This window comes from Sus scrofa, chromosome 6 (assembly GCF_000003025.6).
Source record: "Sus scrofa isolate TJ Tabasco breed Duroc chromosome 6, Sscrofa11.1, whole genome shotgun sequence".
Classification (NCBI taxonomy): Eukaryota; Metazoa; Chordata; class Mammalia; order Artiodactyla; family Suidae; genus Sus; species Sus scrofa.
Genome location: NC_010448.4, coordinates 12380968 through 12405507, shown reverse-complemented (window position 1 = coordinate 12405507; position 24540 = coordinate 12380968). Strand labels below are relative to the sequence as shown.

General features: G+C 60.6%; 1 protein-coding gene across 7 annotated transcripts in view; it reads right to left on the bottom strand.

The window, feature by feature from the left end:
* Window positions 686-24540, bottom strand: part of BCAR1 (BCAR1, Cas family scaffolding protein) — a 35491-nt gene continuing 11636 nt past the window's right edge. For 6 of the 7 annotated variants that reach the window (XM_021093781.1, XM_021093776.1, XM_021093777.1 and 3 more), the window contains exons 2-7: window positions 12255-12866; window positions 8165-8326; window positions 7875-7991; window positions 5927-7024; window positions 4999-5088; window positions 686-1681 (exon numbers count right to left, since the gene is read on the bottom strand). In XM_021093781.1, coding sequence (XP_020949440.1) covers window positions 1169-1681; window positions 4999-5088; window positions 5927-7024; window positions 7875-7991; window positions 8165-8326; window positions 12255-12791 — 2517 coding nt within the window. In that variant the 5' untranslated portion in view covers window positions 12792-12866 and the 3' untranslated portion in view covers window positions 686-1168. Of the gene's footprint in view, window positions 1682-4998; window positions 5089-5926; window positions 7025-7874; window positions 7992-8164; window positions 8327-12254; window positions 12867-22591; window positions 22798-24540 lie in introns of those variants that run through there. The other variant, XM_005664342.3, reaches the window with a different exon arrangement.

The window sequence follows — 24540 nt, the reverse complement described above, 5'->3', positions numbered from 1 at the left end:
CCCTCTGTGGAGTTCAGAGCTGAGAAGGCTGGCAGATGACACTTTTTCACAGAGAGGGGGAAGCCGAGGGCCAAGTTCATGTGCAGAATGGTGAGAGCTGGGAGCAGCGGCCCTGGTTCTCACCTTACTTAGGGTGCCAAACTTAGGGTACCCTGAGTTTTCTAAGAAGGGGTGAGGTCTGGGTCCCCACCTCCCAGCTGGGAGGCCAAGTCCATGTGTGCTTCAAATAAGACACGGATTTCCACAGGCTCTTCGTCCTAAGAGCTAAGTTCTAGATAAGGTCTGGGAAAGAAGACTTTCTCTGCACAGAATCACAAACGCCCCCGCAGCGCCCTCAGCCAGGAGCTGGGACCAAAAGGCCCCCGTGGGGCTCAGTGCTCACGGGCTCCTGTGTTGCTCCCCCCACCCCCGGCCCGCCCCATCTGCCTTGGCCTTGGCCGCCTGCTTGGAGCCGTGCTGGACTTGCTCCCAGTGCCGCTGTGCCCCTGGCTGCTGTGTCCTACCGAGCCTTCGTCCTCCTGGCCCAGGCCCACTTTCCCAGGCCCCGCTTTTCTTCTGAAGGGGCCCAGCGCCTCCTCCCTCTCCCGAGAAGCCCCCATGGCCTCACCACACCACCTGAGGCACCTGGCCTGTCCTCCCGCCTGTGGCCCTCCGGCCTCTTGTCTCTCCCACCTCAGGAGGCTGCTTTTCATTTTTTTAATTTTATTTAAATGTAGACTATTAGTCAAATGATTGGAAAATCAATAATGAAAAATAGTTTTTTAGGGTTTTCTCCTGGTGCAGAGGCAACACACCACAGCTGCGCTTGCCCTGTCAGGGGACACGGCCCCCTCCCAGGGCTGGTCCGCCCACGGGGTCACCTGAGGCCTTGGGGGCTGAGGGGTCCGGGAGCCCCCAGCCCGGCTCCAGCGCTGGGCCTGCAGCGTACTCAGGAAAGTCTGCCAGCTGCCCTGGGCCTCGGCTCCAGGGCCCAGCTCTGCTCAGGCTCCTCTGAGGAGGCACCGGCCCACGTCCTGCCCCGTCATGAATATATACAAATCCCTGGACAGTCTGGGGCACCAGGCCCGGGCGGAGCCGCGGCTGCCTGTCCCCACGCCTGCGGCACGGCGGCTCTCTGGGGCCCCCCACGGCCCCCCTCCCCTGCCCTCTGCCCTCTGGCTGACGGCTCTCAGGCAGCCGCCAGCTGGCCCAGGACCCGGCGGAACTGCTGGGTGCTGTGGCCCAGCTCCTTGACCCTGTCTACCATGTCCTGGGCGGCGGCGGGGGACGGGTACTGCAGGGCGGCGGCCTTGGTGGTGGCCACGATGCCACGCAGGAGGTCGCACAGCAGGTTGCTGTAGTGGGTCACCTGGCTGCGCACGTCGGCCGCCTTGGCCTGCCGCGACAGCGTGTCCCCGATGAACACCAGCTTGTGGGCGCTGAGGATGACGAACTTGCTGTGTGCCACGAAGATCTTGGGGGGCTGGTTGGTGGCCACGGCGGTGAAGAAGGCGTCCACTGCGTTGGTCAGCGTGGTCAGGTTCGCCTCGCACTGCTCCAGGTAGAAGAGCAGCAGCTGCCGGTCCGAAGGCCCCAGGCCGCCCGTCCGCCCCGGGGCCAGGGGCTGGGCCGGAGTCCAGTTGGCCAGGTCGTGGTCTATGGGCCGGGACACCTCCTGCTCCAGACGCTCAAACTGCTTCAGCTGGGGCAGAGGGAGAGCAGAGTGAAAACCGCAGCCGCAGAGCCAAAGGGGCAGAAAGGGGGCCCTTCCGAAAAGCGCCCACGCTCAGGCCCAGCGGGCAGGGGACGAGACACCTCCGTGCTACTGGCCGAGCCTACATCCCCGCCTGCCTCCCGGACACTCGCCACATAACGCTGCCACCACCCTCAAGAGGTGTGGTTGCATTTATACAACATTTCTTAATGACAAAATGACAGAAACGGGGACCACACGAGCAGCGGCAGCGGGGAGGAAGGTCAGCCCCTCGGTGTGGACGCTGTTCCCGGACTTCAGGGGCTGCGACCGTGGGGGAAGCGGGGAGAGGGTACATGGGACTGCTCTGCATGCCGTCAATTTTCCTGTGATGCTGGAAACATCTCAAAATGAAAAGTTCAAAAAGTGTTCTCCGGAACATACGCATTGTAAAAAGACTCAAATACATCAAGCAGGAAGAAAAGACAGGTTATCGCCCGGAATCCCATGCACCCAGAAATGTGTTGAATGTCTGGTAGATTATCTTGCAGCACCACACGCTGACAAGGAAAGGACGGGGCATCTTCTGGGGCATCTTCCGAGGGATCTGGGGGGAGGGGCTGAATATGCCTGATGAGTCGTGCTGGGGCCGGGGGTGACCGGTACCCAGGGTTCCTCTCCACTGGGCGGGCACTGGGGGGACTATTTTCTTCAATTTTATACACGTATTAACCTTTCCCCTTAAAAACTTTAAACAAAAGCAGAAAGATCATGGTATTTATACATTTCAGAAAACAAAAATTCACGTGAAAACTGGCACGTATTCTTCAAGCTGTTTTCCTTTAAACATGAATATTCCCATTTCCTTTTTGTGCGTGTGAGTTTTTTTGTCTCCTTTTAGGGCCGCACCCTCGGCATATGGAGGTTCCCAGACTAGGGGTCGAATCAGAGCTACAACTACCAGCCTACACCACAGCCACAGCAACGCAGGATCTGAAGCAAGTTCACGGCAACGCCGAATCCTTAACCCACTGAGCAAGGCCAGGGATCGAACCCGCAACCTCATGGTTCCTAGTCAGATTCCTTTCTGCTGCGCCACGACAGGAACTCCCCCATTTCCTTTTCAATTAGAAAACTGGAAACACAATATCTAGTATTTTATAGCCTATCTTTAGCACCAACTTAAGAGACCAGTCATCTCATGTCACGGAGTCTGGATAAGGCAGGTGGTTAAAAACGTCCACCAGCAGCAGCCTGGTCTGGGCAGCGAGGTGAGAGCTGAGGCGTCCTCACCACAAGCTGGTTCTGACTGGGCGGCTGTGCACAGACCCGACCTCCGGTAGTTGTGCCTCTTCTAACCAAGGTTTCAGGCATTGCTTTGCTTAGCAAACCAACATGAAACTGGCCCTTCCTAGCACTTAAAACCCTGACTTTTTCCCTCTTAGGTGGCTACGTGGTGAAACTCACTTGTTTCTCTTGTCCAGCAAGAGTATACACTTTTTTTTTTTGGTTGAGCCTGAGGCATGTGGAAGTTTCCGAGCCAGGGACTGAACCCGTGCCACAGCAGCAACCCAAGCGGCTGCAGTGACAACGGCAGATCCTTAACCTACTGCACCACAAGAGAATTACCCAGAACATATTCATTTTTGTCCTGTTTTACCTCTGGTGGATCATTTTTATTCTCTGAAAAATTCCTATTTTGGGGGTGGGGGGGGGCACACCCACAGCATATCAAAGTTCCCCGGCCAGGGATCAAATCTGAGCAGGAGCTGTGCACTGAGCTGTAGCTGCAGCAATGTTGGGGACTTAACCTGTGCCCGCACAGCAACCTGAGCCGCTGCAGTCAGGTTCTTCACCCACCCTGCCACTGAAGGAATTCCTTTGACAAATTCCTAATAGCTACATAATTCTTTCTTTTTTAGGGCCACACCCGCAGCGTATGGAAGTTCCCAGGCTAGGGGTTGAATCAGAGCTGCAGCTGTCAGCCTACGCCACAGCGATGCCAGATCCGAGGTGCGTCTGCGACTACACCACAGCTCACGGCAATGCCAAATCCTTAACCCTCTAAGCGAGGCCAGGGATCGAACCTGACTCCTCATGGATACTAGTCGGGTTTATTACCACTGAGCCACGATGGGAACTCCAGCAGCTACATGATGATTCTGTACAAATGCTCATCCTCTGTTCAGCCAATGCTCTACGGATATCTGGCCACAGCAGGGCCTCCGTACTGTTCACTGACAGGGAAGTGGAGCAACAAGCAGTCCTGCCAACACATCTCGTGTATTTTATCTGTACTTGACGTCTCTGACTGAAGGACTCTAGAACTCTAGTTTCTCACACACATTCCTTTCATTCTAGCTTCTAGTAATTTATCTAAGGGAGTTACGATCAGCACAGCTTTGTTGACAAAGACAGCTCTGGGAACCACCTAAACGTCCACCACCAACAGACACTGCAATGCTGCACGAGTCCAGGGGAAGACCAAGGAGAGAAAGCACGTGACCGTCTCCTAAGTCCGTGGAGATGCCATACCCGTGCCATGAACCCCTCCTGCTTTGCTGAAATGGCCTTAGCAGGGCGTGTGGTCTACTCGTTTAACTCTCACACAGACCCCAACACAGATACAACTATGCTCCCCGCTTTACATCGGGGGAATGTGGCTTTGAAAAACCCACCGTACGTCAGGGTCTCTGGGGGGCTGGTGGGGGGGTGCTAGTGGCTCTCTGCCCAGGGAAGGTGGGGTGAGGAAAACTTTCTGGGTGATATTTCTGTGTTCACTTTGTACTAGGCTATATTTTAATTTTTAAAATCTTCATAATGAGAATAAAAGTACCCCGTGAAAGAAAATATCCCTTTCCTACTCTCAGGAAAAGCACCAAGATATGAAGAAAATCCTGTCTGTAAATAAACACGGCAGTACTATTTACAATAAGAAAAACTGGGTACCACATAAACGTTCAACCATAATCGACATAGGTGGCCTGCAAAACCAATTTATGATGAATATTCAACAGCATGGAAACATCCTGAGATACAAGTGGATGTAACTGTTCACAAAGCAGCATCTGAAACATGGAGAGGGGCCCCTCTCCAGGCAGGGGCAGAGCTGAAAACCAGCCCCAGAGCGTGGTGACTGCCCCTGAGGGCCAGTGGCATCGTTTTTGGTCTCACACTTTTCTCCGTGTGGTGAGACATCTACCATGATTACTCTGATAATAACCTAGATGCCAATCCAACCAGCACACAGGGACAGTCATGGTGGCGCAGGGAAGGCCCGGGAGGGACGCCTGAACTGGGAGAGGCCGGGAACCGAGTGCCCTCACCTGCTGCAGCTCCAGCTGGCCCTTCCCCTGCCGCATGATGTTGCCCTTCTCCAGCAGCTCCTTTTGGGTCTTCTCAAACTCCTCCTTCCCCTGGAGGGCAGACACAAGGATGGGCTAAGCCAGGAGCCCCCATAGGCCCAGTGGGGGCGCAGGGAGAGCGGTGGCCGCCAGATGGCGCTGCAGGCCGCACCCAGGCCTGCCCCACAGCCTGGGTTGGGGGGGGCGGTGGAGTGAGGGAAGGGGGCGGCTTCCTGAGGAAGCAGTTCTCCTAGGCCTCCTTCACCTCCTGACCCTAGGAAGGGGTGAGGCCCACTGCACATGGCCATGGCCATGGCCATCCTGTCAGCTCCCCCACCAAATCCCATCCAAATCCCTCCCCTTGGCATACAGGGTCTGCCCACCCCTCCCTGACCCCTGGGCCTTATCACCTGCTGGCTTCCAGTCTGGAAGGCCACTCACCGGGATGTCCACTTTGCTGGCATCCTGGCCTCTGCTCAGAGGCCCACCCCACCCCACCTGCCCATCGCCTTGCTTCCCCCACGCCTGGAAGTATCTTTGTTTTTGCGTGTACTTCAGAATTCATCTCCCCAAAGAGCACAGGCCACCTGCAAGCTGGTCACCAGAGAAGCCCAGCCCTGGCAGATGTTCAGGAGCCCTTCCTGGATGGCACTGCGGACCCGACGACATAGCCACATGGGTCCAAAGGCCTGAGACAGGGAGAGGATGGGCTTCCGGGGGCCCATCTGGCCTGGAAGGTCCAAGAGAGGAGGGCACAGGGACTCCCCAAGCACAGCCTTGCTGTGGACCAGTCTTCCTTTGGCCACCAGAGCCCTCCAGGGAATCAGGGCCCCACCAGAGGGCGGCAAAGTCAGAGCCCCGAGAGGACCAGGGGACTTGGCCAGGGGCCCAGGGCAGAGAGGGTACCCACCTGCAGGTGGACGTAGTCGTAATCCTCCATCCAGCCCCCCTCGCTGTTCTCGTACTGCCCCTCTGGCGAGTCCTGGGAGGTGAACTTGGGGGGTGAGGGCAGAGGCCGGGACTGGATGCTGCTGGCCTTGTCGGTGGGGTTGGGGTGTAGGGAGCCACCCCCCTCGGGCCCCGGGACAGAGGCCTTGGTCCGTCTAAAGAGCAGCGAGGCGTTGCCATGCAAGAAGGAGGCCAGCTGCTTGGCGTCCTCGGGTACAGCCCGCGAGCAGGCCACTAGGCGGTCCAGGTCTTCGGGAGTGGCCCCCAGGCCTCCCCAGCCACTGTCAAGGGCCTGACCGTGGGCCACCAGCGTCTGGTACACGTCCTCCATCTTCTGCAGTTGCCGGCTAAGCTTGGCATGCAGCGTGCGGTCGGAAGTGTGGGCAGCATTGCCCACAGCGCTGCGGGCAAACTCCAGCAGCTCGTGGACGGCCCCGTGGACAGCAGCCACGGCAGCCCGCAGGTCCTGTGCCGGAGGCTCCTGAGGCTCAGGGGTGCTGCGCCAGCCCCCACACCCGCCTGCACTGCCTGCCAGGTCCAAGAGGTGGGCCACGGTGGCACTCACGCCCTGCTGCAGCCGTGCCAGGGCCTCCACGGCCACCTCCAGCTCCAGGGGCTCACGGCCGGGCACTGCCGCCTCCAGGGAGGAGGCCGACAGGCTGCTGCGCGTGCTGCCCGTGCTGGAGGCCGACAGGCGTTTGGCGTCACCTGGGGCCTCGCGCTCAGCAGGCGGGGGCACGGCGTACACGCCGTCGTCGGCTCCGCCACCGTCGGCTGCCTCGGGAGGAAGAACCCGCTCTCGGGGTACGTCGTAGAGGGTGCCAGGGCCAAGCCGCCGCAAGCCGGGGGGCACATCGTAGAGGTCAGGAGCCGGGGGCGGCACATCGTACACGTCCTCAGCTGGTGGCGAGTCCGGAGGGGGCGCAGCAAGGACGAGGGGGTGGCGCATCGGGTCAAAGGGCTTGGCCTTGGTGAAGGCAGGCGGCACGTCATAGGTCTCCTCACGCAGCAGCGGGCCGTCGGGCACGTCCTTGACTACCGACGGAGGAACATCGTACACCTGGGGGCGGAGAAGGGGTCAAAGCGGCCGCCCCTCTGCCCGCTCCGGAGCCCAGAGGCAGGACCCAGTCACACAGCCACGGCCCCAGGCACACATTCGCCGTGATTCTCAGCCACGCGGGTCACGGCTAAGGGCCCAGCTCTGGAGACAGACCGGAGTTGGAAATCCTGGCTCCACTGCTTACTAGCTGTGTGACCTAGGGCAAGTGAGTCCACCTCTCTGCGCCAGTCTGCTCACTGTGAGGATGGGAGAACTCCCTCACAAGTTCGTTGTGAGGACTGTGTGAGTTAACTCACTGTCTAACTGCAAACACTCAGTGAGAGGTCAGCTATCACACCATTACGGCCAGGCCCCAGTCACCACCATCCCCAGCACCAGCATCTCCACCACCAGCACCACCGCCATCATCCCCAGCACCACAGCTCAGGTATCCGCTCCTCTGTGGCAGGGACTGACTGAGCCACCGTTTTAGGATGACAACACCTGGTCTTCCCAGGATGGTCCGGTTGGTGCCTGATGCCCCTCCGATTATTGGTCACCCTCCTTCCACCCTCAGAAGCACCCTGGCTTCGATGGTAAATTCTGTGATCACCTCGCTGACATCCCTTGGGACCCTCTCCAGAGCCTCCCGAAGGAGGCCTGAAGGGACCTTTTCACGGACGAGGACGCCTAGGTGCAGAGGGCGCTTGGGGTCCCCCCCATCTGTCACAGCACCAGTGAGGGGTGGGGCAGGTCTCTCCACACCCCTGGCCCTGAGACCTGGGTCCCCAGCCCACACACAGTCACACTCAGAACGCTGCACACAGACGATCAGGCCTCGGCCCTCAAGGCCCCGCCTCCCCGACTTTACCGCGTGGTGGTTGGACGGTGGCAGGGCCTTCTCCACACTAGGAGGCACGTCATACACATCCATCGACGGGTCCCGGCCATTGGGCCCCTTGACAGCCATGGGGGGGGTGTCATACACCTGAGGGCAGAAAAGGTGCAATGACACAGGCTCCAGGGCCACCTGAGGGAATGCAAAGCGCAGGAACCCAGAGCTCCCACCGCAAGGCCACTCTTCTGGGGCCGAAAAAGCCCAGCAACCTCAACAGGGCCAGGCCGAGGCCCCCATGCCCTGCCTCCAGCCCAGACACCTACCTCCTGGCCATACTGGCTGGGAAGCAGCCCCCGAACAGGGGGCACGTCATAGATGTCCTGGGGCCCCGGCGCCAGCAGGTGGCGTGGGATGTCGTACTCGTCCTGCTCTGGCTGGGAGGTCTCGAACACATAGCCTTGCCCCACGCGGGTGGGCACCGCCACCTGGAGGGAGATGGCCAATGGTCACCACCGGCCCTGGAAGCCAGCCTCCAGGATATGCCCTCGGGGAGATTCCACGCCCATAAGGTGGGCCAGACACACAAAGGAGGCTACCTAAGAGTGGGCTCAGGGATTCCCTTCGTGGCTCAGAAGAAGCAAATGTGACTACTAGCATCCATGAGGATGCAGGTTCGATCCCTGGCCTCGCTCAGTGGGTTAAGGATTCAGCATTGTCGTGAGCTGTGGTGCAGGTTGCAGACACGGCTTGGATCTGATGTTGCTGTGGCTGTGGTGTAGGCCAGCGGCTACAGCCCTGATTCAACCCCTAGCCTGGGAACCTCCATATGCCATGGGTGCGGCCCCAAAAAGACAAAAAAAAAAAAAAAGTAAATAAATAAGAGTGGGCTCAGAGGCCACTCAGGGGCGGGGAGTGGCATCCCTCTGTATTCCCTGCCCCGCTCCAAGGAGACACAGCACTCAGGGGTACTAGGACTCCCACTGTTTGCTTAGAGCTGTCTGGTCCTGGCAGGAAACAGACGTGGTCTCTACACCTGGACAGCCCAGCAGGTTCCTGATAAAAGTAGCAGGAGGCTGATGGAGCAGTGGGTGCCCCTGGCAGCTGGCACCTCCCAGCTGAACCCTCCTTAGAAAGGCTTGCCCAGCAAGGCGCTGTCCTTCCCACAGGACCCAGCAGTTACCCTCCAGGGATGGGACAAATGGAGGTGGTGGTGCCAGGCTGTGCCCTCCTCACGTTGGGCCCAGAGGAGGTGGCCTGCAGGAGATCCTGAGAGCCAGGACCTGGGGCCTCCTGGGAGGTGGTGGCCTGGCCCTGCTCTCTTCATCCTCATCCTGGGAGACTCTCAAGGTCTCCGGAAGGTGGAAAGACGGAAGCTGTCTTGGCAAACCGTGTGTAGGTGTGAGAGTGACCAAGACCGGAACCGACACCCTCCTTTCCACTGCACCACGCCCTGGGGGCCGGAGATCACCCCTCACCCAAAAGAGTAAGGCCTTCGTCAGGGGACGTCGGCCCAGGAGGAGGCCAGCCCTGTCCTCTCCCCGCTGCCCTTCCCCACCCTGAGGTTCCCGGACAGCGAGCTGAGCTGCCGGAGCCCTTCCAGCTGGCACCCTGCAGGCCGTGCCAGGTGGGCAGCTCCTTCCCTGCAGGCACCCGCCCCGAGAGAGGGTCAGCCCCATGGGCGGGGCCGGCAGGATCTTCCCACTGGCTCAGGACAGCTCCTCCACAGGCTCCCTGCTCAGCTCTTTTCCCACAAAACGGTCTTTTGTTCCCTAATCTAAGGGAGGTCTGGGACAGGGGTGACTCAGGCACTCCCCACACATCCCTGGAGGGCAGGGCCTGCCCTGGGGCGCACGGCCCCAGACCCTGAAGCCCATGCAACACCAAGAGCCAGCTCTGCAGGCCCTCGTGCCCTGGAGGGTACAGGCTGTGTGTGTCCTGGGCACCCCATGAGCAGCGGTGTCCCCCTGAAGCACAGGGACTGGTGCTTTTCAGCCAGGGCTCTGCAGGGCCTCCTGCTAAAGCACCCCCTTCAGTAAGCCCTCCCCCAGCCCACCCCGGGGAAGCGCAGCGCCTCCAGGGGGTGTTCCCCGCGCACGGCACCCCCCACCACCCCCGCGTGTCTGGGACTGGAGCTGGCGGCCCTCCCTAGACTCATCTCTCTCCCTGAGCCCCAGACTTGAGTCTCCTCCAGAGCTATTTTTAGAGGCTGGAACCTGCCAACAGCAGGGCAGGAGGGGCGGGGGCTGGCGGACGTGGCAGGTTGGCGGGGCCTGGAGGCCAGGCCTGAGGTGTCTCCAGGCCCTGGTGGCCTCGGCAGGCAGGTGGGGACCCTGCCCAGGATGAGGTCCCGGCCCCCTCCACCGCGCACTGGTGAGAGAGGGTGGGGGCGCAGGCAGAGGGCTGGTTGGGGCGGGACCTCAGGCCTGGGCTGCGGGCGGCTTGCCACTCTCGAGGCTGAGTCAGTGACAGTAAGCAGCCATCCCGGCCAACAAATGTTTTCTGTTAGAGGGAAAAAAAAGGCAGGCCGCCACCAGCGGGGGAAAGCTCGTTAGGGAATCCAACTCTCCAGAGAAGCGCTGAGCCCGATTGTCACAGGCCGGCCTGCTCTGCACCTGAGGCCCCATTAGCAGGCCCTGGAAGCCCCCGGGGCGGGGGACAAAGCCAGCATCGGGAGGAGACACAGACGGGGACCCAAGGCCCACATGCTCCCCCGCACACGCATCTCAAAGCGGTGGAGGAAGCCCGCACAATACCCTCTGCCAGACGCACCCCCTGAGAGGCAGACCCAGGCAGGGCAGGACACCTGCAGCGGCGGCGAGAAGGGAGGCAGAAGGCTCCCCAGCCTCATGGAGCTGTCCAGGCCGCCTGCTCTACTCTGCCTGGGCCCTTGGCTGCCTGTAAAATGGGAATCCCCCGCATGACCCTGACCCTGACGCTGGAACCCCAGCCCCACCCCATCTCAGAGCCTGGGTTTCCTGTTCTGATAAATGGAGCCCCACTGGGCGTCCTGGGGGACAGAGGGACACATGTGACACAGGTCCCCTCCCTCCCAAGCTCCTGTTCTTCCAGAAGGAACAAGGCAGAGTTCAGCCGTGTCTCCCCCCCACCCCCAGCCTGCCCCCGGGACACAGCTGTTCCCTTGGGCACAGCTGCAGCCCTGACCCAGAGGTGCTCCCGAAAGCGTGACCTCACCGAACTCCGCCCCCTTGGGGAGCCCGCCTGCTTCTGCCTTCAGCCTCCGAAAACCCGGCCCCATTCCCAGAGGGTGCTGACACCTGGTGTGGCCCTGCCCTCCCTCCCCAGTCACACAGGCCACGCTGCTCTGGTGACTGAGCCCTCCACCCAGCAGCCTCATCACTCACCCTGTTTCCTCGGATCCAGGGCCCCACCCCCACCCACCCACTCACAATCCTGGCAGGGAGCCCCCCTCAGCCCAGCAGACACCTCCACTGCTAGAAGCAGGGGCCTCAGTTTCCCAGGCTTCTGAAAGCACAGCCAGAAATGTGGGCACAGAGGCAAGCTCCAAGATGTTTATGGCCTGGCTGTTTGTGACTGAGCCACTCGCCACCAGAAACAACCCGGAGCCCAGCCGCAGCAGAGGGGGCGACCCAGCAAGATTGAGGGCAGATCATAACCACGCTTAGGAACCCAAGAATATGCTTTGGATATCCAAGACTGGCTTTACAACCTCAAAATGCAAAAGTATGTGTACGAATCTGTGCAAGAGGAATGGGGAAGAAGCTAGACAAAATATGCTCAAGTTCGCCCGCAAGCCCCTCTCGATGGGGGGAGCCCATCTCCAGGCTTCCTCATACATTATGCATTTTCTATGACAAGCACGCATCACATTCACGATCAGAGAATAAAATCAGACGCAAGGGAGGCTGCCCAGGCCAGGAGCAAGGAGGCTTGTCAGGGGAGGGCAACCAGGCTCCAGGGCTCTCCTTGGGCCACCAGGCAGGCCTGGGCCCTCAGGGACACTGGCTCTAGGCAACCACACCACTGGGCGCAGGGAGAGAGGGAAACAGAAGCAAAGCCTTAACATGGGCTCGAGTGCACAGCCCGGAGCACGGGGCTCCCTGCTGCTTTTGGGGCCACAGGGCTTCCACTGCCTGCCCTGGCCTCAGAGATGCAGCAGGACAAGCCTGACTACAGAGACCCGGAAGGGAGGAGACAGAGGGGGAAGAGGAGGCCTCCCTGGCGGGGCGGGGGTGGGGTGGGCACCCACGTCAGCAGACAAATGCACATGTTCCCCAGACACTCACCTCCCACCCCAGCCCCAGACCAAACACACAGCCGCTGCCGGAGCCCCGGAGAGCCCAAAGGTGCCTGGCTCTGCTCTGCTGCACCCAGGGACTGGGCCTGGATGAAACTGGCCAGGAAGGCTGCCTGGCCATGCCAGGGAGGACTTACCTTGGCTGGCGCCTTCGTCCCTTCCCAGCTGCGTGCGTCCATGGATGGGGGGACCTGGTAGATGTCATGCCCCATCCCAGCGGAAGGCGGCACCTGGTAGATGTCCTGGGCAGGGTTGCCAGGTCCCGGGGGCACCTGGTAAAGGTCTGGGGCCGGGCTGGGAAATGGGTGATGGGGCATCTGCTTTGAGAACGTGGATGTCTGCTTGGCCGGCGGGGACTGGAACTGCGAGCTGGGCCCGGGAGCTTGGTAGAGGCCTTGCTGAGTCTTGCTGGGGGTGGGCACCAGGTAGACGCTGTCGGGCTGGGGCTGGTAGGCGGCAGGCAGCATGGGCGTGTACTGGGCGGCCGGGGCGTGGAGGCTGGGCTGGGGCGGGGCCGAGCTGGCAGGCGGGCCAGGGCCTGGCCCCACGGGCTTCTTGTCATGCATGCCCACCAGAATCTTGAGGCGGTTCCCGGGCACGATGCCTTGGCGCCCATGCAGTGAGCAGAGCCACCAGCCGTCCAGGCCCTGCGTGTCTCGCTCCAGCACTGTCATGATGTCGCCTTTGCGGAAGGAGAGCTCATCCGGGGACTCAGCCACATTGTCGTAGAGGGCTTTGGCCAGCACGTTCTGCAGGGAGGGGACACAGGCAGGGCTCGTGAGGGCAGGAGGACTGTGCTGGGAGCCCCGCAGGACTGGAGAGGTACCTGCCTTGGCACCGAGAAAGGAACTGAGTAGGTTTTGGTGAGATCCCCATGCCTCTGCCCCCAGTGCCCCTGGCAGAAAGCCCAACTGGTCCAGGCATGTTTTCAAATGGATCTGGATAGTGCCTCAAAATCCTCGCAACGGCAGCCACCGGCACCGCTCCAGAACGGCCCTCAAAATACTCTAAACAACACTCCCAGAGGCACAGTACAAGCTAGACCGATGCTGGGGAGAAGAGCGATAATGACAGTAACGGCCACCTCCTTCTGGGAAGAAAACAGGATGCACACCCTCCCTGCACCGACACCACGGCCCTGCTGCCTCGCCAGTGGGACCATCCGAGAGGAAAAGCCCAGAGAGTGGGAAGGGACACACGGGGCACAGCGGCCACCATCTGCAGACCACATGTCATCTAGTGAAGATCCCAACAATCTAGAAGACTTGGCAGTGCTGAGAAAGGAACCTCACAGGAAAGACGTCACTTGATAACAAAAGCTACAAGTTATCCAAGAATTAATCAAGCAAAGACTGCACCAGAGCCCAGAGGAGAAAATGTACCAGTTGGCCCAAGCTTACTTAGTAAGTTACAACTGCAATAAAAATGCCAGCAGAATTTTTTTTTTTTTTTAAGAATTCGACCAAAGATAAAGCATCCTTTCTACAATTAAGCAGAGGAACAGAAGTCCGCAAATAAGGTCAATTGTGAAAATGAAATGCAAAGAGGCACTTCCTTGCCATCGTGAGGCCTGGCCACAACTCCAACCCGGGAGCAGGACAGGGACCAGCGGTGGGACTGGCTCCAGCAAGGGCCCTGCCCTGCAGGAACCACGCAGCAACGCGGAGGGCAGGACTGCAGCCCAGCGGGTACCAGGAAAACTTGTTTGCCACAGGAAGAAAAGTCAATCTGGACATCGCTCATGTTATAAACAAAGGGCAATTAAAGACCTAAATGTGAAAGGTACAACTTTAGAGCTGATAAAAGAAAAAATTGCTGGAGTTCTCTTGTGGTGCAGCAAGTTAGGGATCTGGCCTTGTCACCGCAGTGGCTTGTGTTGCTGATATGGCACAGGTTCCATCCCTGGCTCAGGGAACTTCCACATGCTGTGGGCATGGCCAAAAAAAAAGAAAAAAGAAAAAAAAAGAAAAAAAAATTTGTGGGAGAATATATCTGTGACCATGAGGGGGAAAAAAGATAATAACCCCAAATCAGAGCACAAAAGCACAGAACGTAAGGTAACAACAACAGAAACAGACAGACAGGGTCGACCTCATCAAAGGGAACGGCTCCAGCCGGATGGGGAAGAACAGAGAGCCGATGGGGTGACAGGCCGCCAAATGACAAGAGTGCTTCCCCTAGAATCTGGAGGTGCTCCAGCCACAAACAGGAGACCCACGGCCCAAAACACTCTGCATGTATGTTATGAGTATCTCCAGAACACTCTGTATATTTCACAGACACTTGTCCAAGGGTGGACTCCAGACACATGACACTGCATGGGTGCTCCTGGAAGAGGGACAGGAATGAGACAGGCATACAAAGGGAAGGGGAGTTCCCGTCGTGGCACAGTGGGAAGGAATCCAACTAGGAACCATCAGGTGGCGGGTTGGATCCCTGGCCCCCGCTCAGTGGGTTAAGGATCTGGCGTTGCTGGGAGCTGTGGTGTAGGTTGCAGACGCGGCTCGGATCTGGCGTGGCTGTGGCTGTGGCATAGCTAACAGGTCCAATTAGACCCCTAGCCTGGGAACCTCCATATGCCGCGGGTGCAGCCCTAAAAGGACAAAAGATAAAAAAAAAAAAAAGGGAATACATAGGGAAATACAGCAAAACGAGACGGCGGTTCCATACGGACCGAGGATGGCCACAGAAGGACAGCACCCCTTGCCCCAGCTCCACTCTTTACTCCTGTAACTGTCCTGGTAGTTCTCACTGCCACCCCAGAAAACTGCTATGGGGCACCGCTAATGGGCTCCGTTGTCAATAAACCCTCCTGGAACCGGGACACACGCTCCATGGAGAGAGGCCCTGTAGCCAAGCGGCCTGTGCAGGCCTCGGGGGAGGCTGTGGGGTCAGAGAGGAGGAACCAGCACTGGTAGACTCCCAGCCGGCAGGCCCAGAACCACACCGGCCACAGGGAACCAGGACGGGGAGGCCCTGTGTTTTCAGTCCACCACCCCTGCTGCTTACACAGGTGCAGGGCTCAGGCTGGGCCCAGAGATTCCCCGAGAGGCCCCCGCCGAGGTCGTTCCAGCAGAGGGCAGGAGCGAAGCAGGCATCTGGGAGAGAAGGCCAGGGCAGCTTTGGTCTCCGAGGGCAGCAGAGAACTCAGCAGGACTGGGCAGGAGCCCAGGCCTCACACATGGGGGAAGGACAGTGCCAGGACAGCTGGGCTCCAGCCCCTCCAGCCAGGCCTCAGCTCTGGTCACCCTCCTCTGAGTCTCCTGGGGACTGAGGATGCAGAGCCTGGTCTAGACCTGACTCAGAAATGGGACCTGGGCCCGCGTCTCAGCTCCTGGATTCCGTGTGGGGCACAGAGGACAGAGGGCGAGGCCTCATCCAAGCCCAGGAGGGCCCACCTCCACACCAGCATCGGGCCCTCTGAGCTCCACCTCCCCTGCCTGTCACACGGAGGCTTAGGGAAGAGGACGGAAGACCACTGAGGGGACAGCGGCCCGGGGGAGGCCTGGACTGGCGGCAAGGCCCCAGGTCCAGGACTGCACACGCAGACTGGCGAGCACTGCTGGGGAGCCCTTCCTCCAGAGCAGCTCAGAGGGGCCAGAGGCCAGAAGCCTGGAGCCAGGAGGGATGAGGGTCCTGGGAGAAGCCAGCCCAGGCACGCAGCTCACAGAGCAGGCACACTGAGCCCGTCCCGAGGTGAGCGCCAGGGCTCTTGGAACTACTGGCTGAGCCCACGCCTTCCACACCACCGCTGGAACAGTTACAAATGCACTGAGGCATAAGTGATTCCTCAACAAACTGTCACTTGAACTTAAAAAATGGGGAGAGCGTCACGGGGGATGCCTTCTCTTTCTGCTTTTCAGAAGTTTTCAATTTGTATTTAATGAGCATTTCTTGGTTTGGGGATTGCAAAAATACACATCCTGGAAATGAAAACGGTGAACCATCTCCTAGGTTCCAGCAGGATGAGCTGGAAGCAGGTCAGAGGCCAGAGCCCAGCCTGGGAGGAGCAGATGGGGCAGGGGCTGCAGATCCCACCCACGAGCTGCCAGCAGGAAAAGCAAGTTTCCCAAATATGGTCTGCAGCCTGCCGCTGGGAATCACAGCCCATCAGGGGGCGGGACACCCAGCCCACCCTCCCCCCAGTGACCCCAGATCACAGAGCCACCTCGCTGGGTCCCCTCAGCCCCTGCCCTGGTGACCACAGGAAGTGCCAGCAGAGTGAGTCACAGGAAAATTCCCCTCCAGTCCAGTCAAAGGGGGCGGGGTGCAGACAGAGGGGAGTGCCCCCTGGAGGCCCCTACCTCTCAGAGCACAGCTCAGGGGCAGCTGGGGCAGGCTGGGCTCGCAGGGAGGGCAAACTCTCGCAGGGAGGGAGGGGGCAGGAGGAGGAGGGAAGGCCCCCCCCAGACCCAGGAGAGCTACCGGGGCCCCCCACCGCCAGGAAGGCCAGTCTCACCCCCCCACACTCCCCCCACAACCCTCCCTCCCCCGAGTGCGAGCTTGCTGAGCAGTCAAGGCCAATTCCGGCTGCAACTGTATAGTCTGAGGCGGCTGGAGCCAGGCTGGGAAGCACCTCTCAGGCTGGGCACGTGGCACCAGGCGCCTGGCACCAGGAGCCTCTGCCTGCGTCAGCTGGTGCCCCCGCCCAGAGCCCCAGAGGCAGGCTCTCGGCGGTCCTGGGTGCTGCTGGCGCCGCAGCGCTCCAGCTGGCCAAGCCCCGCCCCTGCGGGCCTCTAAGCCTCTCCAGCTGCTCCCGCCACTCCTCCCTTCTCCTCCCTTGAGGGCTCAGCGGCAGCAGCTAAGATCAGACCTGGACCTGGCTCTCCCTCCCACTCCTGGGGACCTCAGGCGAGTCTCTCAGTCTCTCTGAGCACCCAGAGGCCCTGTGCTAAGGTGACGAACTTGGTTTCATAGGATTGTTATTTTGTTTAATGACAGATTCACCAGGCATCTGCCCTCTGCCAGGTGCTGGGCCAGGCTGTGCAAGAAGGTGCAAGCCTAGCTCAACCAGGCCCCTGTCTGCACAAGGCTTGCATCCCAGGAGGGTGGACAGACAGAAAACAACTTGCCAGGACAGGGGGAAAGCGGAGTGTCAAAAATAATGTGCCGCAGGGCCACTGCACCTAAGGTGGTCAGAATGGCCTCCCCAAGAAGGACATTTCAGTGGCTAGTTTTTGGTTAGTTAGTTTTTTGCCTGCGCCTGTGGCATGTGAAACTTAGCGGGCCAGGGACCAAACCCGCGCCTCGGCAGTGACAATGCCAGACCCCTAACCCGTTGAGCCACCGGGGAATTCCTCAGGTGACCCCTCCTGAAGAACAAAAAGCAGGCGACCGTGAAAGCAGCCAGGAGAGCGCCTGGTGGCAGAGGACAGGCACCAGTGCGGGGAAAGGCTGGAGGGGAGACAGGATGGCGGCCCCGGAGTGGCAGGCAGCCCGGGGCCAGTCGCACTGCAGGACGCCTTGCGATGATGCAGGGAGAGCTCCGTAAGTGCCATCCAAATGGTGGCATCCATGACAGAATGAGGCAAAGCTCACACCACCTGAGCATTCCTGCCTGGACACGCTCCCCAGGACCCAGTGTCTTGTCCCAACTTGGAAGAGGGGCCAGTCCATCCAGAACCTGGCTTTCCAGCTCTCCTTGCTGTCTGGCCAATCCAGTGCTTTCCCTGAGCTTACAAGGGGGCACAGTTGTGATCTATGGGGGTGTGTGTGTGGGGGGGGGCAAACTGCCAGGGCACCACTGCAGTCCAGGCAGATGCTGCCAGCTTTCAGGGTCCGAGGTACCATGGAGACGGCTGCTGACTCGTCCAAGTCTCTGGCCACCTCATTCCTGACTCCAGGAAGCCTCCTGCTGTATCCTCCTCCTCCTCCTTCTTCAGGGAGGCTCCCATGTCCCTCCCTGGGTACCCACTCTCTGTGGGCTCCACCTTGAAGTGCTGACCAACACCTCTTGTTACTGCCCACTTCGTGCCCCCCCAACCTGGGCACCCAGAATGGGAGGGGCCTGTCTGCTTCGGCACGGTCCCCACCTCGCCCCGCCACACGCACACAGGGCCCGGCCCAGAGCAGGGCTGAGCCCAGGGCTGCTGCACAGGCCAGCTCAGGCAGAAGCTCTCCCTCGGAAAGGGGTGGCCTGGCCTCGCTGGGAGCCACGTGGCCATGGCTGAGGAAACCAGGGAGACACTGAGGGGCTCACTCACCCCAGAGAGAGGGGGCAGTGGCGAGCCCCCAGCCCCATGCCCACACTCCCGGCAGAGGCCTGCCAGCCAGGCCTGCCCAGAACAACACCCTGGTTGTTGAAGATGGGAGCTCAGAGGGCTGCCCCAAGGCCCTGCCTGGGCTGAGAATGGCCTTCATTGTGTGTGCCAGACCCACCCAGACCCGCAGACGCAGAGCAGCTGGGCCTGGGACGCCAAGGGGCACGCGTCTGGGAGAAGGGCTACCATCCGATGGGTCTTCCCTTCACTGGCTGCCCTGGGGAGCCTTGGACGTGCTCTGGGTATCCCCAAGTCCCCACTCTGGGGGACGGTGCCACCTGGTGGCAGGGAGATTGAGAGGTTTCCAGCGATGACAATAATGATGACAGGCAGGGGCAGGGCTCTGTGTCCTCCTCCATTATCTCTCAATGACAGACACTATGACACCAGGACAGCCTTCGCCCTATGGACGGGGAAACTGAGGTGCACAGCAGTCACTGACCTGCGAGGGCTACGTTCGGGATGCGGCAGAGGCGGATCTGGCCTGTGTGACAGCACCGCTGGGGGCTCCCAGGGTACAGCTTAGGTCCGCGGAAGCAGGAGTGGAAACTTCACCGGACTTTTCCATCCCTCCCAGTCCCCCCGCCCCCCAAGGCCCGGCCCCAGGCACAGAGCCCCACACACAGCCGTCACTCGGAAACACTAGCTCTCTTCACATGCAGAACCATCTCAAACGTGGGCCAAGTTTATTTCTGGGGTATTCTGTTTGCTTGTCCCAAGGAGCCCCTGTGGCAATGGATACAGGCCCAGCGTGTGTGCCTAACGGGCAGTCTGTACCCACAACCCCTGCTCACGTGTGCCTCGGAATCTCCCCGGGGGGGCAGTGGCTACGCGCTCACTGGCCAGGGTCCTGACAATCCCCTGCTCTTTCTCTTGGCTCCAGGGGCACTAGAAGGGCAGTGTCTTCCCTTCCCCACCCTCAGCCTGGGCCCAACTCCAGAACCGCCAGCCTGGGCATCACTGTCCCCTAACGCTCTCAGGACAGCTGAGGGCCCAGGGTCTGGGCTCCAGTCCTCAGTGCTCAGCATGATGAGGGTAGATGAGCCCCTCCCACAATTCCAGAGTCACCCGAAGGAAGGCAGGGAGCATGGCTCCTTCCCTGGCTACCTCGACAGTGCCTAAGACTCAGAGGACAGAGCGGGGGCTGTGTGGGGGTCCTAAGAGCAGCCGGAGGACAGGGCTGTAGAACAAAGGACTAAAAGCCCACCTGTGAGTGGTCACTGCCAGTGACCCCCTCAGACAAGCAGGAGTCCAGCCTGGCCTTGGCTACAGTGGCAAGAGCGGAGGCCTTTGTGTCCAGGGCCGGAAGCAGGCCCCTAGCCCCACCCCTGCCAAGGTGTCCCAGGCACTGTCCCTGGAAGTCTGGGCAGAGGAGAGGTGGCATGGGGAGGGCCCTCCTGCTGCAGGACATGACATCTCCAGCCCCCAGCACAGCACGGATGGTGGGAACAGGTGGGCCTGGGGCCAGGGCACCAAGGAGCCCAGGTGAGTGGTACGAGAGCCAGCCCTCCGCCCTCCACCCCACCCCAACTGCTGAGAAACGGTCCTCAGCTCCTCGGAACCCTCCCCACTGCCACCCAACCCAGGAAACCACTCAGGCCGGCAGAGCCCACATGTGCTTGAGTGGACTGGGAGCTGGTCTCTCGGCAGACGGCTCAGCATGAGGTTGACCTTCACTTCAGGGGCAGGGCCAGGCCCTGACAACCTTTCCCACCAGCCCCAGATTTGCCACTGGAGGGGCAGAGGCAGCAGGGACAGCCCAGGTGGGACCGAGGGGACTTCATCCTCACGAGGCTCTGGTCTCTCCGCCTTGACATCTAAAGCTCCCTCTGCGCCGCCACTCTCCAGTCCTAAACGGGAACTTCCAGCAGCCCCTAGTGCGGCACCACCTGCTTCAGCAGGAATAGAAGGGGACAGGACAGCACAGAAAAGCAGGCTTCTCCAGATCAAAAAAAAAAAAGTTCCAAGCCCCTGAGTTCTGGGAAGCACAGTGGAGACAGGGGCCTGAGAAGGGGTGCTGCCCTCCACCCTCGAAGCCCCTTCCACTCCGCCCCACTCCTCACTCAGAGGCCGGAGAAAGTCAGCACAGGACAGTGGTGGAGGGCCCAGCCTGCACCCCTGGAGGGAGATCACCTTCCAGCTCCTTCTTTGGGGGTCTTAAGGACCCAGGGGAGGAGGAATTTGGCCAGTGCCAGGCCTAGTGCCATTGCTGGAGAACGACCGGACCAACAGTCAACCCTACCCTACACCTTGCCCTTCAAGCATGACTCCAACACTGCTCCTCCCCCTTCCGCCCGCTGGCTGGTTCTGGCCGCCCCAACTGGCTGTGGGCTCCTGGGGTGGAGGAGGGCGTTCTCTAGGTCTGAGAGAAAAAAGGCAGGGGGACCTCCTAAAAGAATGATGGAGGCCAGGAGGGGGCCACTAAGTGACCGTCCTGGAGCCAGAGAGACCCCGCAGAGGTGGCAGCCACAGTCAAGCACAGCTGTACCCCAAGGACCAGAGCACCTCCAATCCCGGAGCAGGTGGAGCACATGGGGTGAGCATGACACCATCCTATGAGACTGTGTTCTGGATCCAGTTCTGTGAGGACAAGTAACTGTCTCTCTCTGGGCCTCAGTCTTCCCACCTTCACCATCAGGACGACTGGTGGGAAGCACAGCTACTCAGGGGTCTATCCAGCTCAGGCCCTGCCCTTACTTCAGTCCCTTGCCCAAGCCTGGGGAGATGGTGCTGGTCCACAGTGCTAATGCCTCTGTTCAGCACAAGCCTAAGAGCCACAGGCTCCAGTTCTCCTTGGAAGCTGAAGGTGACCGTCCTGGCAGAGCCTGAGGCTGCCCTGCCCTGCCTCCACCCAGCACCCGCTGGACTCTTTCCTTGCCCAGGGCAGGCGGGTGGTAGGTGCCAGTGCCAGGAGAGCTTGCCAGCAGCTCCTCCCAGAACTCCCTTCCCGCCAGGCTCCACCTGTGCCTCAGCCTCCTCTGCTTTTCTAAGCCTGTCAGCCCTTGCCATCCCTGCACCCCCCATCATCAGCTCCCGACCCTGGAAAGGAAATGGGCACGGGGGGTAGTGTCCCCCAGCCCAGGGGATGAGGAACATCTCCCAGCCTGGCTGATATCTGCACAGCAAACCCTGAGAGTACCTCCCATCCTAGACTCTTCCTCCTGCTAAGGGTGGGGAAAAAATAAACTCCCTGTTCTCAAGACCAGTTAGAGAGCCTCTAATCTGGGATTGGAGATCCCAGCAGCTCCCTAGGCCCTAACCTCTCACACTCCCTGACCACCCCAGCCCTCAGCATGTCTCAGCTTCTCCAAACCCCTCAACAGAGCCCTGGGCTCTGCCTCACAGAGCAATCTCCAAGGGCTGGAAGCCTGACTGCGGACACCCAAGCAGCAGTCCTGCCCCTCCCAGGCTCCCACGCTCCATCCACAGAGGCGGGGACCCTGGGGTCTCAGTGAGGCTCTGGACTGCCTTGCCACGATCCAGCTCCTACACTCGTTTTTGCAACCAGGGTAGGTAATAACCGAGAAGCTCCCGCCCTGGCTCCCGGAATCCAGCGCGGGCCGGCTGGGGGTTAATTATTAACTTCTTCGCAGACTCCATGCACTAGTTTACCCAGCCCTCGACCCCTAGCCTGGGGCAGGGGCAGCCCTCACTCCAAAACACATGGACTACCATCCCGCTTCCTGGAAGTTCACATTCCAAGGGACCAAGGACCGCACCTCATAGCGGAGGAAACTGAGGCTCGGAGACAAGGCTTACAGGCCCAAGGTCACCCAGCAGGCGGCGGCCGGCAGGGGGAGAGCGGGCCTCTGGCCAGCAACTTTCCCGGATCCAGGAACTTTCCTGCTGGCCCGCGGTCCGCGAGTCCGGCCCTTCCAATCGCCCCAGAGGCGCGCAGCCTCTGGGATCCTCCGCAGTCCTGGCCACCGAGCGCGGCGACCAGTGCAGGAGGAGGGGTCTCCAGGATCTCGGACCCTGGCCCGGTCACGCCCCCGCGGAGCCTCCAGCGGCCCGCTGTTCCCAGGACCTACAGGTCCGGCAGGAAATGCCATTCGCGTAACTCTTTATCGCCTGGGTCGGCCCCGGGCGCGAGCGGAGCTGAGTCGTCTCCCAGCCGGTTCGGAGACCTCGGCAGGCGCTCCAGAGCGCGCGGACCCCGCCCCGGCCGCCACGAGCGGACCCCGGGCCGCGCTGGCCGCGCTGACCGCACTCACCAGGTAGTTCATCGTGTCCTGCCGGGCTGGGGATCCGGTGGCCCGCACGGGCGCACAACAAACCGCGCCGCGCGCTGTCGGGGCCCCGAGCGCCCCGAAGCTGCCCCGGTCCTGGTCCGGCGGCTTTAGCCACCACGCCTGCCGCCGCCGCCGCCGCCACCGCCCAGTGCCGGTCCCACCTCGCTCCGCCCGCCGCCGCCGCCGCCGAGGCCGGTCGGCCCCGCGCGGCTCCCGGCATGCCCGGCCGCGCGCGCCATTGGCCGCTCCGGCTCCCCATGCAAATGAGCCGCGGCCCGGGGACGCGGGCGCGCGCGGGCACGCGCCGTCCCGTGGGACCGCCCCCCACTCCACCCCTCACCCCCACCCCATCCCCAGCGCCCGGCTCTAGGCGCCTGCCTGAGAGGCGGGATATCGCCTTTTCTCCCTTTGCCTTTCCGAGCCCTCCACCCTGGGCGAGAACGCGCCCCCGCCTCAAACGCCTAAGCCTCCTTATCCTGGGAAGACTGCCGGGATTGCCGTCTTCCTCCTCCGTGGCCACTGCAGCCCTGGAGGCACCAGCCTAGGACATTCCGTGCGTGTCCAGCAGATCTGCATCTAGAGGGGCATGCCCCAGCTGGCAGAAAACCAATTATACGACCACTGCATGGACTCTGGCCAGGCCTACCGTGCAAGTGCCCCAGGAAATGAAGACAGAGCAGGGAATCCAGGAACTGTGGCTGTCCCTTGCAATCAGGGAGCAAAGTACCGGGATCATCACGTTCTACCAGACCTGTGAGGGAGGCTCCGGTGCAGGCAGGGACAAGAAGCTGGCCATATCCCTCCTTCCCCACTGAACTGAATCCAGCCACCCTGAAGGGTCCCCCCAAGGTCTTCGTGCTGCTGCAGGAGCTCTGCCCCCACCCAGCCCCTCAGTCAGCCCTGTCCAGGCCTAGCATCTTTGCCCCAACAACTTCTGTTTCAGCAACAAGGGGTAGGTAGGAGGGATGTTTCTGGGAACAAGGGGGGAAGGAAGAAGCAGCACAGGGAAAATGAGTGGAGAGCCTTTGGTTCCTCCTCCCTGGAGGCAGGTGGGTGACTGTCATCCAACCTGCTCGACCAGAGTCCCTGAGCATGGTCCAGGGTTGCACAGTGGGCTGCAGGGAGATCTAGGAACCTGCTCCAGAAATGGGCAGTCCCAGGGCCTTATCTCTGTGGTTCTCAGACACTTGACATCTTGGGCCACTTGCTGCGTCGACACCATCAGGCAGCTCACCATGCCAGCGAAGCAGCAGGGCCTACCCTGCAGAGAACCCTCAGGCAGGGCCTATAAAAAACATACAAGCCCTTGGACTTCCCGCTGTGGTGCAAAGGGATCAGGTGTTTGGGGAGCTTTGGGTCGCAAGGCACAGTGGGTTGAGGATCTGGCCTTGCTGCAGATGTGGCTTAGGTCATGACTGTGGCTCGGATCTGATCCCTGCCCCTGGGAATTCCATATGCAGCAGGGCGGCCAACAATGAAAAACATACAAGCCCAACACTCGCAGACCCGTAGCTGCCCCTCCACCTGACACCCAGGGCTTGGCCAGCTCAGGCCCTCGCCAGGTGTGCTACTTTGGGTAGGCCCTCTCCTCTCTGTAAAACCAAGGGGCTAGGCTAGGTGGGCCAAGTCTGGCTGGTTAGTGGCCCCCTGGAGAGCTTGTAAAACACCAGATTCCCAGGTCTCCTCCTCCAGAAAAACTGGGTGTGGGGGAAATGTGACATCTGCATTTCTCCCAAAGCTGCTCCACTGGACAGAACTCAGAACACAGGGTGTGGGTAAGGAGCAATGGGATTTGGACACCGTGTGACCCAGAGTCCTCAAGAAGGAACAGGACAACCAGCTGCCACCCGAGGCCCTCCTCAAGACTGGCATTCCTGTAACCTTCAAAACAGCCCAGTTCTTCACAGAAGAGCCAGCTCTCAGGGAAACAC